A 14637-nucleotide genomic window follows, 5' to 3' on the forward strand; every position below is an offset into this window, starting at 1 on the left:
GACTTCTTCTTTTCTTTTTTTTAAATATATCTTATTGATTTTTCACAGAGAGGAAGGGAGAGGGATAGAGAGCTAGAAACATCGATGAGAGAGAATCATCGACCAGCTGCCTCCTGCACACCCCCCAGTGGGGATGTGCCCACCACCAAGGTACATGCCCTTGATCGGAATCGAACCCAGGACCCTTCAGTCCGCAGGCCGACGCTCTATCCACTGAGCCAAACCGGTTTCGGCCCATTAGACTCCTTAATCACGGAGCTGTCACCCGGTGAACTGCAGTGAGCTATCTTCCGTGCCAGTTCTCTTTCCGGGCCCCTATGGGAGGTGGGTTTGGAGAGTGAGATCCGAAGGTCAGCAGGTCGCCACGGGCCTGCTCTGGGCCCCGCCGGCCTGGGTGGGTGTGCTCCCCGAGTGGGTGTGCTCCCCGGGTGGGTGTGCTCCCCGGGTGGGTGTGCTCCCCGGGTGGGTGTGCTCTCCGGGTGGGTGTGCTCCCCGAGTGGGTGTGCTCCCCGCGTGGGTGTGCTCGGGGCCGCGGCTCCGGCAAAGGGGGCAGCCCGCACTGGGCCCTTCCATGCTTGGAGGCCCGGCTGTGTCCCATGTCTCTGAGGACGGAGGACCCGGGGTCTGGGGAGCTCCCGGCCGGGACGCGGGGCGGGGAAGAGGCAGCGGCTGGGAAACAGCCCTAAGCCCGGGCATGTCTGGCTGGGCGGGGAGGGGAGGGGCCTGGGCCTTGGTACCGCACGCGAACCAGGATGCCACCGCGGGAGGAGGTTTGGGAGGCTCTGCCCTTCCTCCAGTGGTGGATGCTCTTTCTCTAAACGTCTCTCTGCCGCTGTGGCTGGTTTGGCTCAGTGGATAGAGCATCAGCCTGCGGACGGAAGGGGCCTGGGTTCGATTCCGGTCAAGGGCACATGCCCAGGTTGCGGGCTGGATCCCCAGTGGTGGATGCTCTTTCTCTAAAAGCTCTCTTGCTGCCCTGGCTGGTTTGGCTCCGTGGATAGAGAGAACCAGCCTGGTTTGCCTAGTGGACAGAGCATCAGCCTGCGGACGGAAGGGGCCTGGGTTCGATTCCGGTCAAGGGCACATGGCCAGGTTGCAACTTGAGCCTCAGCAGGGGGTCTGCAGGAGGCAGCTGATCCAGGATTCTCTCTCCTCTTTGTTTCTCTCTCTCTCTCCCTCTCCCTTCCTCTCTGAAACCAATAAAGGGGGGAGTCCAAATGAGGATGACAGCATTGCCAGCCCCCCACCTCCCACCCCGAAGGCTGCAGAAGGGCCCCCGGCCCCCAGCGCCTGGGCCAGGGCGCGCTGCCGGGGCGGGACGTGGGCGGTGGCCCTCCCCCGGGCTGATCGCATTCCTGGGCTTCTGCTCCGTGAACTCCCACAGCCCAAGGCCAAGTTCCCTCTCTGCACGCAGGGCGGCGAGAGAGCAGAGTGGGGGAGCGGGAAAGGCCCGGGCAGAGAGGGCAGGAGAGCACAGGGCGGCTGCAGGAGGGGAGGCAGGCAGGGGGCAGGCCTGGGGGACACGCGCCTGCATGTCCCTGTGGCGTCGTGCATGTCCCTGTGGGGCCCAGGGGCACCCGTGGGGTCACCGTCTCCCGCACAACCGGGCGGCGGCTGGGAGGGGAGGCGGAGCGGGACTCCAATAGGAGCCGAGGTCTGTCTGCAAGTTGCATGAGCCCGGCTGGAGGTCTGTCTGCAACTTGCACGGCCCCCGGCTGGACGGAGCGGCCCCACAGCGTCCCCAGCCCGAGGCTCCACCCCCGGGGCCCCCCCAAACCCCGTGGGATCGCCCCGCCGGAGCGCCCCGCGCCCCGCGCCCCGCGCCCCGCCCCGGGCGCTTACGGTCTTGGGTTCCCGGCTGCAGGCTCCTGCGGGGACCGATCACGGTGCCTCTGGCTCCCGGGTCTGATCTCCGGGCAATAAGCACTGATCCCGCCCAGTCCACCCCTCCCCCCAAGGGGCGTTCCCTGCGGGGCCCAGGGCAGCGGGACATCCGGGTCCGGTCCCGCCCCCCTCGGGGACCTGGGGGCCGCCCTGAGGGTTCCCCTCGAACCGGGGAGCAGGGAGGGGAGCAGGGGCGGGACCTGCTGGGGGCTCTGCCAGTAGCTGGATGCGGGGACCTCCATCTGAACTTGGATCCTGGTCAAGGTTGCATCACCACACTCTGAGTTTAGGAAAACAACGATTGAACTGTACACTTTATTGGGGGGAGTTTTATTTTTATTTTTTATTATTTAAAAATATATATTTTATTGATTTTTTTTTTTTTTTTTTTTTTTTTTTTACAGAGAGGAACAGAAAGTTAGAAACATGGATGAGAGAGAATCATGGATCAGCTGTCTCTTGCACACCCCCTACTGGGGATGTGCCCGCAACTAAGGTACATGCCCTTGACCGGAATCGAACCAGGGACCCCCCAATCCGCAGGCGGACATTCTACCCACTGAGCCTAACCGGTTTTGCCTGGGGGGAATTTTATAGTAAGTGAATTATACCCCAATAAAAATGTTCTGTAAAGTAACTGCGGTGAGATTGGAACCTCAACTCCTTAGGATATGAAATCCAAGACTCTAAGATATTTTGATGTACAATCTACACCAATCTACAATACATATACGCGGTCCCTAAGTAAGAGTCCAACTCAGCAGGGCAGGATGTAGACACAATGCTTTTGGTCAGAAGCCGTTGGTTTGGAGCAGAAGAATGCGTATAATGTGCTCTCTGGAATAAATTATTTTTATTTTATTTTAAAAAATACATTTTATTGATTTTTTTACAGAGAGGAAGGGAGAGGGATCGAAACACGGATGAGAGAGAGAGAGAGAGACATCCATCAGCTGCCTCCTGCACACCCCCTACTGGGGATGTGCCCACAACCAAGGTACATGCCCTTGACCGGAATCGAACCCGGGACCCCTGAGTCCGCAGGCCGACGCTCTATGCACTGAGCCACACCAGTCCTGGCTGGAATAAATTATTATTATTTTTTAAAATATATTTTATTGATATTTTACAGAGAGGAAGGGAGAGAGATAGAGAGCTAGAAACATCGATGAGAGAGAAACATCGACCAGCTGCCTCTTGCACACCCCCTACTGGGGATGTACCCGCAACCAACGTACATGCCCTTGACCGGAATCGAACCTGGGACCTTTCAGTCTGCAGACTGACGCTCTACCACTGAGCCAAACCGGTTTCAGCTGGAATAAATTATTTTTAAAAATCAGAACAAAGGCTGTTCCTCTGCACAAGCTTCTGGCGAGTTTCCAGGTACATGGGGCAGAAGGAAAAATAATGTGGGGAGGGAAACCTTTGTGTAAAAAGGAGGCCGACCCCTGATTCACTGGGAAGAGAACAGCATTCTCTGGGCCCAAACTGTGAGATAGGAATCAATCGGGAGGAAACAGGCGCCAACAGGCTACAAAGTAACGGGCCTCACGCTGCACAATGTCAAGGTCAAAATGTGAATGGCAGGAAAAACCAGGCATGGGGCATGAAAAGGGACTGTAACGCTCTATTCTGGACCCATCCTGGACTAGAAATGGTTTCTATAAAGAATATTTTGGGGCCCTAACCGGTGTCGCTCAGTGGATAGAGCATCGGCCTGTGGATTCAAGGGTCCCAGGTTCGATTCTGGTCAAGGGCATGGACCTTGGTTGCGGGCACATCCCCATTAGGGGGTGTGCAGAAGGCAGCTGATGGATGTTTCTCTCTCATCGATGTTGCTAACTCTCTATCCCTCTCTGTAAAAAAAAGTATATTTTTAAAAAAGCATGTTTTGGGGATTACTGGGGATACTTGAAGATCTGTAGGTTAAATAATAGTGTCATGTTAATGGTTACTATCTTGGTTTTGAATTTTTCTAAATGAATATCCGTGATCTTAAAAATACACATGGAAGTATTTCAGTAATGGGACACGTCTGAAATGGTATAGATGTTAAATGAAGCAAACATGCATTTGCTTTATGACTCTGTATCTAGATCAGTATTTCTCTATCGGCTCCCACCTCAAGCTTTTCCTTCATTCTTTTTCACCAGGGTCTCCTCCCGGGCACTCCCTGCTCTTTAGATTCTCACCAATAAATTGCCAATGGAAAGACCAGTGATCGCACCAGGCCCCATATGTATTCTATTATCGTGAACTTGTCAAAAGGGCCAACACCCGTTACTCATTATAAAAGTACTAGCAGCCTGGTGCACAGATTCATGCAGCAGTGGGGTCCCTCAGCCTGGCCTGCACCCTCTGGCAATCTGGGACCCCTCAGGGGGTGTCGGAGAGCTGGTTTCAGCCAGATTCCCACAAGCCAGGCAGAGGGATCCCACCTGCATATAAGATCTTTGGTTCAGCTCTTCCTCCCCTTCCCCTTGAGATTCATTAGTCTTTTCCATGCCTGTAGTTTGTGCTTCTGCCTTGAGCGTCTGCCCCCTGGTGGTCAGTGCATGTCATAGGTACTGGCCTGTCGGCTGGTTGGCCAGTCGCTTAGGCTTTATAGATTACCTATTTCAGGATAAACAGATTATAAATCCAACTGACGTTAAAGGGGGTGGCAATACTAAACGACTTACAAAATGTCCTGCAGAGAGAATATTTTGTAAGAATATGACATAGCATTGTTTCATATGTCTTCTCACCATTCTTCTAATCAAGTATACTTACCACTTACCACCAACCAGTTCTCAATCACTTCATTTTGTGCAGCCACAAATAAACACACGTTTTCCACACTCCGCCCTCCCCAAGAACACTCTACGAGGGCAATCTTGTATTTCCCAAATGCAAAAATAGAGCATTTAATAACAGACATAGCTTGGCAGAAAAGGCAGATATTACCAATAAATAATCGTTCAATTATAATGACGAGAAAGCGCAAGAGTTGGCTACTTACAATGATGGCTACCGTTTATTGAGCTTACTATGTTCCAGGCACTGAGTTATAGGATTATGCCATTTCATCCTCAGCAAGTCCTGTGAGTATTGCTAACCCAATTCACCAAAGATGGAAGCTTCCAGAAGGGTCTTAGGACCCCAGGAGAAAGCAATGGAGACAGAACTGCAGCTTGGCAGTTTGCCGTGGGATCTCTGCTCTTTAGGACTCTGCTGTTAGCTCCTAAAGATGCAAAGGACCCGCCGGGACCGGTTTAGCTTAATGGATAGAGCGTCGGCTTGGGGACTGAAGGGTCCCGGGTTCGATTCCGGTCAAGGGCATGTACCTTGGTTGCCGGCATATCCCCAGTAGGGGGTGTGCAAGAGGCAGCTGATCGATGACTCTCTCTCATCGATGTTTCTAACTCTCTATCTCTCTCTCTTCCTTTCTGTACAAAATCAGTAAAATATATTAAAAAAAAAAAAAAAAAAAAGATGCAAAGGACCCAAATGCTGACCCCTCCCTTCCTGTTGCCTCTGTAAAGGAGTGTTAACAAGTGGAAGGTGTAAATGAGAAAGAAAAAGGCCAAAAAAACCCTCCTGACCCCATTAATTATGGGGGGGGGAAAAACGCCACAAACGCAAAAAACCCTACACTATTACTTTCCTTAATCGAGAAAAGAACCTTGCCATGGAAACTCAGATCTTGAGCTTTTAATGGTCACAGAGAAATGTAGAATACCAAGAACAAAACAAAATTTACTCTGAGTATCATTATGCTCAATTTAGACTAAATGAATACAGTATATGCCAGTCAAGAAATGAGGAATTCTTGTGAAGTTACAAATTTCAAGAGAAACAATATGTAGTCACATATTTTATTCACTGACCTCTTTGAAACACGTCAGAATTCATATGGCTCATAGAACTTTCCATATTAAAATGCTCAACACCACAAATTCCTCACAAAAAATATTTTAATGTAGGAATCAATATATGACATTACATTAGTTGGTGAAATTCAGGGTACAGCTATAAGATAAATATCCAATAATATTCTTCTGGCTTAATGTGGAAGCATAACAACAGTTGGTGAAGTCATGAGAGGAATGGACAGGGGTATGGAAGAGGTACGCAAAGAGTTAACAGTTCGCATAATCCTTAGCCCTTCTGGGAAGCTCCAGGTGGGGGAAAGATGTGACAGATACCTTGTAATGTGGTGGCTTCAGTCCATCAGTGGCCATTCTGTTCATGTGACGTAAGCGCTGAAAACTAGACTCAAAGTTTGCTCTACAAGCTTCTAATACTAACAATCCCTTATATTCAAAATAGTTTAAATTTGGAAAGTTCAAGAGAAAGCATACTTGTTTTCATAATTACTTGTAGATACAACTGAGACTAAACTATACTGTACACAATCAGTATACTGCTGCGTGGTTAATTCTAGTTACCATATTTTGTACTTGTTGGCCATCAGCTGCACAAATGTCACGCCCCCAAAGAAATGATCAACCCAGCAAAATGGTTACATTTAATTTTTCTAAAGACAAATCAACTAAACTTAAGAATAGGCTTTTCCTGGTATCTCATTTTCAAATTATTGCTACAAACTTACTGAAAGAAATAATTACATATTTTCCCCAGCAGCAAATAATCTGCAGGACGTTTCCTAGATAGACACATTTCTCGTTCCATTTCCAAAAATAAATAAAGGCTTTCTCACGGAAAACATTCGCATTCCAAGCTCTCGAAAGTAAACATGAAACAAAGTAAAAAAAAAAAGGTCTCGGCTTCTGAATAGCCCGCTCCGTTACAGTAGGATTTTCTGTCCCAGCGCTGCCTCAGATTCAAAAGGTATTTACTTCCCAAGAACATGGCAAACAGTCTTCATCGCAAAAACAGTCAGTCCGTTTCCATGGCAACACTGCGGGACTCCTTGGCGACCATGAGTCGCATCAGTTGACTGTGGAATTTCTCAATCTTCTTTACATCTTGAGCTTGGTCTGTTCTATACACCAGACACTGTCAGAAATGGTAAAAGTACACATTACGCAGAAGCAGATGATCAACTATGTAAAATCACATTCCTCAAATCTGTCACCGCTGTGGGTAAACACACTGCATGGACTCTACTAGAAGCTTCTCTGACATGACCCGTTAGGCAACATGTTAAATACTGCTGTGGCCTGATGAGAAGAACTCATGTTGAGTTTTTAATGAACACAGGAAAGACGGGGCTTAGGAGTGTGAGGGTGGAGACGTTGAGTGATGAGGAGCCACTGAAGGTTTAAGGGGGTTAGAACAATCAAATCCGCATTTTTGAAACCACTCCGGCAGCAGCCTAGGACGACTGAAGGGGGAACTGGAAGCAGGGGAGTCAGGAGATTATTCTAATAGTCAAGTGATGGTGGCAAGTGATGACGACAGTCTCTAAGCTTCAGAGACTAACAGGGAAGACAGAGAGCTCATGGCAGGAAGCAAATGCAGGGCTCGTATCCCCAAATGCCCAGACAAGCGTACAGAATGCCCCAGAGGCTCACGGTTCTTCAGCTGAAGAGACACTGGACGTGAGAATGACGGACAGGAAGGGACCATGATCCTCAAGCATGAAGTGCGACTGGAAGCAGGAAGCAGAAGGAGCAGTGAGAAGTGACGCTCCATCCGAGCCAGGCTGGCTGAGGAGCGCTGAGGTTAGGGCGCTCAGCTCAGAACTGGTCAGAAGTCAGAAAACAACAGGCGTTAAATGGAAAGAGACAGCTGCAGGCAGCATGGCATGTAATGGTGGACAGATTACTCCACAAGTGGTTTCCAAAGACACGGACAGTCTGGAGAAACCCACATGGCCGGGGGCACGGCAGTGAAGCAATTAGCGAAGAATGAAACAGAAACATAGAAAGAGAGAACAAGGAAAACCATTTACTTTTAAAGAAAAAGTAAACAAGATAAAATGGAGACACAGCTGCCAAGATAACGATTTCCAGGAGAGTGGTTTTCTGTATCAAAGGCAGCCAGGAGGTCGGTGTGGGCTCTCCCAAGAGCAGCCGACAGAGGGAGCACTAGCTGCAGAGAGTGGAGGGAGCACTGGCTGCAGAGAGCACGTGGCAGAGGCACCAAGTGAAGGGGATGGAGGAAGCGACAGTGAGCAGACAGTGAAGGAGAAGGATGGAACTGAAAACTGTATCTTGTGTTCAAGTACCTTCATTTACTGCTCAGTGCCCATAAGGAAACCTTTGTCCCCTCATAGCCAGCTCTGGCCTCTCTATTCCTCTCGATTAAGGTCTAAAGAGAGCAATTACTACACTACACCCACATGCTATCTTAATGAAGCTGAATTAATTCCTCTCAAGAGCCTGTGAAAGTAGCTTCTAATCTAGAATGTGGTTCTTGACTTTGGAATGAAATGCAAAATATAAGTCCTAACGAGCAATCTGCATAAATCCTATGTAAGTAATTTTAAACAATTAGCTCAAATCTGAAAGCGTGCAACAAATAAGAAATGTATACTTACAACTAAATCATCTGTTACTTTCATACACAGGCTCCCGTCAGAATGCCTATATTTGAGAACCACACGTGCCTGAAACAAAAAAAAACCTATTTAGAAACAGTGAAGCCAGAAGAACTTTCTCGTAAATAATTTAGTCTTCAGGTTGGCCAAAATGATCCTTCAGAATGAATAGCCAGAATGTTCAAAGTCACTTTTACTATAAACTTACTGAAACGAGGTAGATCTACAGCATTATATTTACAAGTTCACTCCTAGTGCTACCATTGATTTTGTAAAAAGACTTAAGGTGGCTTGGCATTTCCAGCCAATAAAAACATATACTGGCCCTGGCTGGTTTGGCTCAGTGGATAGTCTGTGGACTGGGGGAGGGGGGTTTTCCCAGGTTCGATTCCGGTCAAGGGCATGTACCTTGGTGGCGGGCACATCCCCAGTAGGTGTGCAGGAGGCAGCTGATCGATGTTTCTCACTGATGTTTCTAACTCTCTATCCCTTTTCCTTCCTCTCTGTAAAAAAAATCAGTAAAATATATTAAATATTCTCAGTTTGGACAAACGTCCTGTCCAGTGTTCAGGGGACGTGGCGTGAGTGAGGAATCACCCAGAGAGTAAAGCCAGGCCTCGCGCCATCCGCCAAGGACTCATTTAAATGAGCAAATGAATTAGAAAAAACAAAACAAAAAAAAAACACGTCTAATTCCTCTCATCGTTCCTTACCATTTTATGGCGAAGAATGGAACAACATAGTCTATAAGCTTCTTGTTTTCTTATCAAGGTTTAGAGAGCTTGCAGGACTTTTTTAGTTAACAAGCAGGTAGGTGTTCCAGGCGAATGTTAGACGTGACCGTGAAATAGACCTTAGCTTTAAAAAATAAGGACCTAACTTCTGTTGGGGGTGGGAATTGAATGAACCCATAAGCCCCCCCCCCCCCCCCCAATGGTCTGCAAACCTGGACGTTTAAGGGCACTGTGCTGTGCAAAGGGTGCCAGCACCCTCACCTCCTCCAACTGGGTAAGCAGCGCTATTCTCAGGGGTGTCGCTGCCTCCAGATCGGGGGTTTGCAAGCATGTTTCGGCGGAGCCAGAAAAACAAAACAAAACCCCAAACCCTTATATTTTGCACGAGGAATCCTGACTCCCTGGCTTAGGGGGAAGTGGGCAGCAGATCCAGGGACAGGAAGTGAAGCTGCGGGGGAGGAGCCGGGCCCTTAGGGACACGTAAACCCACGGAAGTCTTGGGGGATTGAGGGGGGACGGAGAAAGGCCGGGGCAGGGCGGCTTGGGACCCTGAAAGGACCCCGATCTCTGCCCATGTCAAGGCGCTCCCGGGGCCGATCATCAGAGCGGAGGCGGAAGGCACAGGGGGGCCTGCGGGGTCCGTCTCTCTCGGCCCCAGCGCCCCCCCGGACCCCCAGGTGCAGAGCGGCCTCCGGGGGGTCCCCTGACCCCCACGGGGCTGGGCACCGAGGCGCCGGCCCGCCGGCCACGTACCTTCATAGGGTCGGCGAGGTAGAGCTTCTCGGCCGCGCGGCTGAACTCCTCCCAGGTCTGGAACTGCGGCATCGTGGGCCCGCGGCGGAGCCGGAGAGGAGGCGAGGCCGGGACCGGGACCGGGACCGGGACCGGAGCGGCGCGGCTAGACCCGGCCCACCTTCCTTCTTTCCTCCCGCCGCCCCCACCCGAAACCGGGGCCCAGCCGATCCAAGATGGCGGCGCCACCTCGCACCAACGCCTCGTCTCATTGGGCAGCCGGGACGGCCCCCGACCAATGAGAAGTAGGGTTGTTGAAAAGGGGGCGTGGCCCCGAGCGTGTGACTTTTTCTGGGAGCGGCCCAGAGAAGCCGAGAGCAGAGAGGCAGCCGGCTGCTCCCACAGCGTCCCCTGCAGGCCTGGAGGAGCATCCGTCCCGCTGTCCTAAAGGGAATGGTAAAAGGCCCAGGTTCCTTCTACAACACCCCAGTCTAGTAAGGAGAGGCGAGACAGAAACATAAGAGGGCAACCGAAAGCTCTTTATTTTTATTTTTAAAAATATATATTTTATTGATTTTTTTTTTTACAGAGAGGAAGGGAGAGGGATAGAGAGTCAGAAACATCGATGAGAGAGAATCATCCATCAGCTGCCTCCTGCACACCCCTACTGGGGATGTGCCCACAACCAAGGTCCATGCCCTTGACCGGAATCGAACCTGGGATCCTTCAGTCCGCAGGCCGATGCTCTATCCACTGAGCAACACTGGTTTCGGCTTCAATGGATTCTTGCATTCATCGTCCTCATCATGCCAGGAGCGCTTGCCTGCACCCACCGTGTGCCCTATGCAGTGCTGGCAGCCAGGGGCGGGGGTTTGGGGGCAGGGGTTTGGGGGAGGGCACAGATCTGGGAATGGGAGCCAGCCCACAAACCGGTCTGCCCAGTAAGCCCTGCCGGACGGGGCGGGAAGCAGTGACCCAGAGCGGGCCTGGGCGGCTTTGGCCCGGCGTCCAGCGGAGGGCAGTGGTGTGCAGACAGTCGCATGGAGACACTGGTCTCCCTGAAGGACATGTCCCCATGGGGCCCACGGCCCTCGCTCAGGTGGGTTTGGGTTCCTTTTGCTCCATCCCTTCCCTTCCTTGCGGGACAGGGCCTGGGCTCTTGTTTTTTTTATTTTATTATTATTTTTTTAACAGAGAGGAAGGGAGAGAGAGAGAGAGCTAGAAACATGAATGAGAGAGAAACATCGACCAGCTGCCTCCTGCACACCCCCCACCGGGGATGTGCCCACAACCAAGGCACATGCCCTTGACCGGAATCGAACCCGGGACCTTTCAGTCCGCAGGCCGACGCTCTATCCACTGAGCCACACCGGTTTCGGCCCGGGCTCTTGTTTGATGGACGGGAACTTGAATCCACGGAGCACCTCCTCCGTGTCAGTCCCATCATCATGGGGGCTGCAGTGCAAGCAGAGGCGCTGACATGCTCACGGGAGCAGAGGGGCGAGCAGGGAGGGGGTGAGGCAAGTTTGCAAACAAGCCAGAGGCAGGGACAGGAACCCCCCCCCCCCCAGGCTCCCCCAGATCCTGAGACGGTGGGCCCCGGAGTCGCCCTGGGACAGCAAGGATAAGGACCCCCTCCAGGCTGGGGGCGGGGCGGGCCAGGGAGGGAGGGGCAAAGGCGGAGAGAGAGGCCACCCTAAGAAGCAAGGAGCCCTTCCTGGGGGAACAGAGCGAATGCACCTCAAAAAACAACCAGAAGAAAGATGCCCTGTTTTTTTTTTGAGGGAGAGCAATCTCCCCCTCAGCTCCGCCTTCAATGCTGCCTTCTTTGGGGGGGGGGGGCGAGGGGGTTGGGGGTCAGGGGGGGAGGGAAGCTGGGCCAGGCCAGGTCACGCACTGCCCAACCCCGGGGCCTCGGTGTTTGGGCCAGAGGCCAAAGGTCGGGGCCCTGAGATTCCAGAGGCTCCTCCCGGCTGGCTGGCCCGTTCCATCTGGAACCGATTACCATGAAATGTAAACCCAGGGCAACTGGGAGGGAGGAGGTCTGGATGTTATCCCCACCTGCTCCCCTCCCTCCTCCCCTGGCCAGGGCATCTCGGATTTCCCACATGCCCATCGGGCCCCGGAGAATGGCCCCATTGTGGGCGAGACAAACCAAAATAGCAGCAGCCTCTGTTCCCTGCCTTCGGGAGGGAGAGCTCGCCTCAAACCCCGGAGTCCCACAGGCGGGCCACAATGGGCGCCGTTGTTGCAAAGGAGTGATCCTGGAACAGATGCGGGGCAGGTAGCCGGACGGCAGCCAGGGGCTGGGCTGGGCCGCGGAGAGAGAACAATTGGGTAGTCACTCCATTAACCCAATTAGCCCTCGCCGGCCGGAGTTCTGTTACCCACCAAGGGCAGGCAGCAGGTGGGCACGGCGGGCAAGGTGGCATCCAGGTGGTGGGGGTGGAGGCAGGCAGGGAGGCGGGGATGTGGGGATGGATGCGGGGACCAAAGCACCAGGAACGAAGTTCAGCTATTTCTAGACTGCGACATGCTATTTCTATCATTTTTGAAACGCTCTGGGTTTTTGTTTTGTTTTTTTTTTTTAAACCAGGCCCTGGAGCGCTGGGATGAAGGGTGTTCACTTTAATTAATAAATCAGATGACATCGCTGCGCAGCGGCGGGCTCTGCGGTGGGAGCGCTTGGGTTGCTGAGAAATGGTGACTGTGGACTCTTAAAATGAAGGATTTTTTTTATTGATTTCAAAGAGGAAGGAAGAGAGAGAGGGAGAGAAACATCAAATGATGAGAATCGTGGATCGGTTTTGCCTCCAGCACGCCCCCTACTGGGCATTAAGCATGCAACACCGGCACGTGCCCTGACCTGGAATCGAACCGTGACCTCCTGGTTCATAGGAGAATGCTCAACCCCTGAGCCACGTGGGCCTTGGCTGACTGGGCACTCTTTTTTTTTTAAATAAATATATTTTATTGATTTTTTACAGAGAGGAATAGAGAGTTAGAAACATCGATGAGAGAGAAACATCAATTGACTCCCCCCTGCACAACCCCTACGGGGGATGTGCCTGCAACCAAGGTACATGCCCTTGAATGGAATCGAACCCGGGACCCTTCAGTCTGCAGGCCGATGCTCTATCCACTGAGCCACACCGGTGAGGGCCTCTTTCTCTGCAGAGGCCATGAGTCAAGGGCTGGCCACCTGGGGTTGCAGGAACCAGGCCACCCGTCCCAATCGGGAAGGGAGACAGGGACACGGACCAAGCTCCCAGCGCTGGGTGGCTGTGGGAGGGCAGATGCAGAGATTAGCCGGCCCCAGGGGAAATCGGGGCTGATTGGGTGCCTGTCCGGCCTCCTTCCCCATCAGGCCCAGGAGCCATTGTCCCCCAGTTCCTCCCCACCCCCTCCCCAGCTTCTCTCTCCATTCTCCCTCTCCCCACACGTCACTGGACTCTCACCCACTTTCTCTCCTTTGCTCCGTCCCCTTCTCACCGTAGCCAGCCTCCCAGCCGGGCGAAAGGGACACGGTGTGAAACATGCGAAGCTGTTGTCTGCGGGACAAAGACGCGGTGTCCGGTGTCTCTGGAGTTTGACCGGTGGCCAGCCGGTGTGTCTGGTCCCTGGAGGTCCGGCCCGCTCCCCTGGGCTCCCCTTTATGGTCTGTCTGCGGGGCTGCAGGGCCTGGAGGGCACCGCTGACCTCTGGCCCCAGCCAGGCCCGCTCTGTCCATGTTTGCTGCTGGTCAGCATGAGGCATTCCGGGAGACTGCCTCCCACCTGAGGTCTGCAGGAAAATGTTCTTCTGTAATCATGGCCCCCTGGGGTGTCTGATCTCCAGAGCCGTCGTGGGCATAGAGGTCAGGGCTGAGAAACGTGTCCATCTTAGTCTTTCTTCTACCCTGTTTCCCCGAAAATAAGACAGTGTCTTATATTAATTTCTGCTCCCAAAGATGCGCTAGGTCTTATTGTCAGGGGATGTGTCTTATTTTCCCATGAAGAAGAATACGCTACACATTTATTGTTAAATGAAAATAAAGGAAATTTATTGCCTGTATATGGTACGGTAGTACGGTAGTTGTCAACACAAACCAGACAAACTGTGAAGCCTACAGTATCAAGAATTTACTCATTTATTCAGTGACAATCATGTCATCATCTTCTGGAACATCATCATCACAATCCAATTCCTGAGTTTCCTGGTGAATTTCTTGTGACTCCATTTCTTTCAGAATCAGTGGACCAAATCTCTCATGGTTAGCCTGGGGGGGGGGGCCCTTATTTTCGGGGGGATGCCTTATATTTCACTCAGAAGGAAACCTGTAAGTAGGTCTTATTTTGGGAGGATGTCTTATTTTCGGGGAAACACGGTAGGTGTATTACAGAGAACCGGAATAAACCAAGCAATGCTCGGAGAGTTTGGAGTTACATTTATTACACCCGCGGGTCCAGAGGAAAATGTCTCTCCAATTCTGGGCCCCCACATGGAGGAATTTCCCCTATTTATAGGTTTTTACCTTCTTGGTCTCCCCAAAGATGAGGTGTTTCCAGCCCCCCTTTTGCAAGTTCCTAAAGAGCCCCTGTGTGGGGGGGCCTTGAGACCTCCACCAGAGGCCTGGCCTGGCGCCAGCACAGATAACCTTGTCCGGGGAAGGTGTAATGGCCTCTCTGAAGTGGGAGGAGTCTCGTTTTCCTTATTATTTAAGCAAGCAAGCGTGTACAGAAGCCAAAGAGCAAGGTTAACATTTCAAACAGCAGCCGAAACCAGTGTGGCTCAGTGGATAGAGCATCGGCTTGCGGA

At 51.9% G+C, this 14637-nt stretch overlaps 2 protein-coding genes across 2 annotated transcripts in view; both read right to left on the reverse strand.

Moving 5' to 3' along the window:
- Positions 1–1971, reverse strand: part of EPHX1 (epoxide hydrolase 1) — a 15981-nt gene extending 14010 nt beyond the window's left edge. The window contains exon 1 of the mRNA XM_084868747.1: positions 1843–1971. The gene's annotated coding sequence lies outside the window, so the exon portion shown is untranslated. The remainder of the gene's footprint in view (positions 1–1842) is intronic.
- A 3742-nt stretch (positions 1972–5713) lies between these two features.
- Positions 5714–10072, reverse strand: SRP9 (signal recognition particle 9). Its single transcript, XM_084868499.1, has 3 exons — positions 9862–10072; positions 8375–8443; positions 5714–6888 (listed from the first exon to the last, which is right to left on the reverse strand). The coding sequence occupies exons 1-3, from the start codon at positions 9931–9933 to the stop codon at positions 6769–6771; spliced, it is 261 nt and encodes an 86-aa protein (XP_084724625.1). The 5' UTR covers positions 9934–10072; the 3' UTR covers positions 5714–6768.
- Positions 10073–14637: the final 4565 nt, after the last annotated feature.

This window comes from Pipistrellus hanaki (genome assembly GCF_964339955.1).
Source record: "Pipistrellus hanaki genome assembly, chromosome: 20".
NCBI classification, from domain to species: Eukaryota; Metazoa; Chordata; class Mammalia; order Chiroptera; family Vespertilionidae; genus Pipistrellus; species Pipistrellus hanaki.

Bases quoted from the DNA above. Each gene is read 5' to 3' on its own strand.
- SRP9 (XM_084868499.1), bottom strand. From the start codon at position 9,933: ATGCCGCAGTTCCAGACCTGGGAGGAGTTCAGCCGCGCGGCCGAGAAG. The intron at 8,444-9,861 runs GTACGTGGCCGG...TTTTTGTTTCAG, and splicing joins ACCTCGCCGACCCTATGAAG to GCACGTGTGGTTCTCAAATA. The intron at 6,889-8,374 runs GTAAGTATACAT...CATTTCTGACAG, and splicing joins AAGTAACAGATGATTTAGTT to TGTCTGGTGTATAGAACAGA.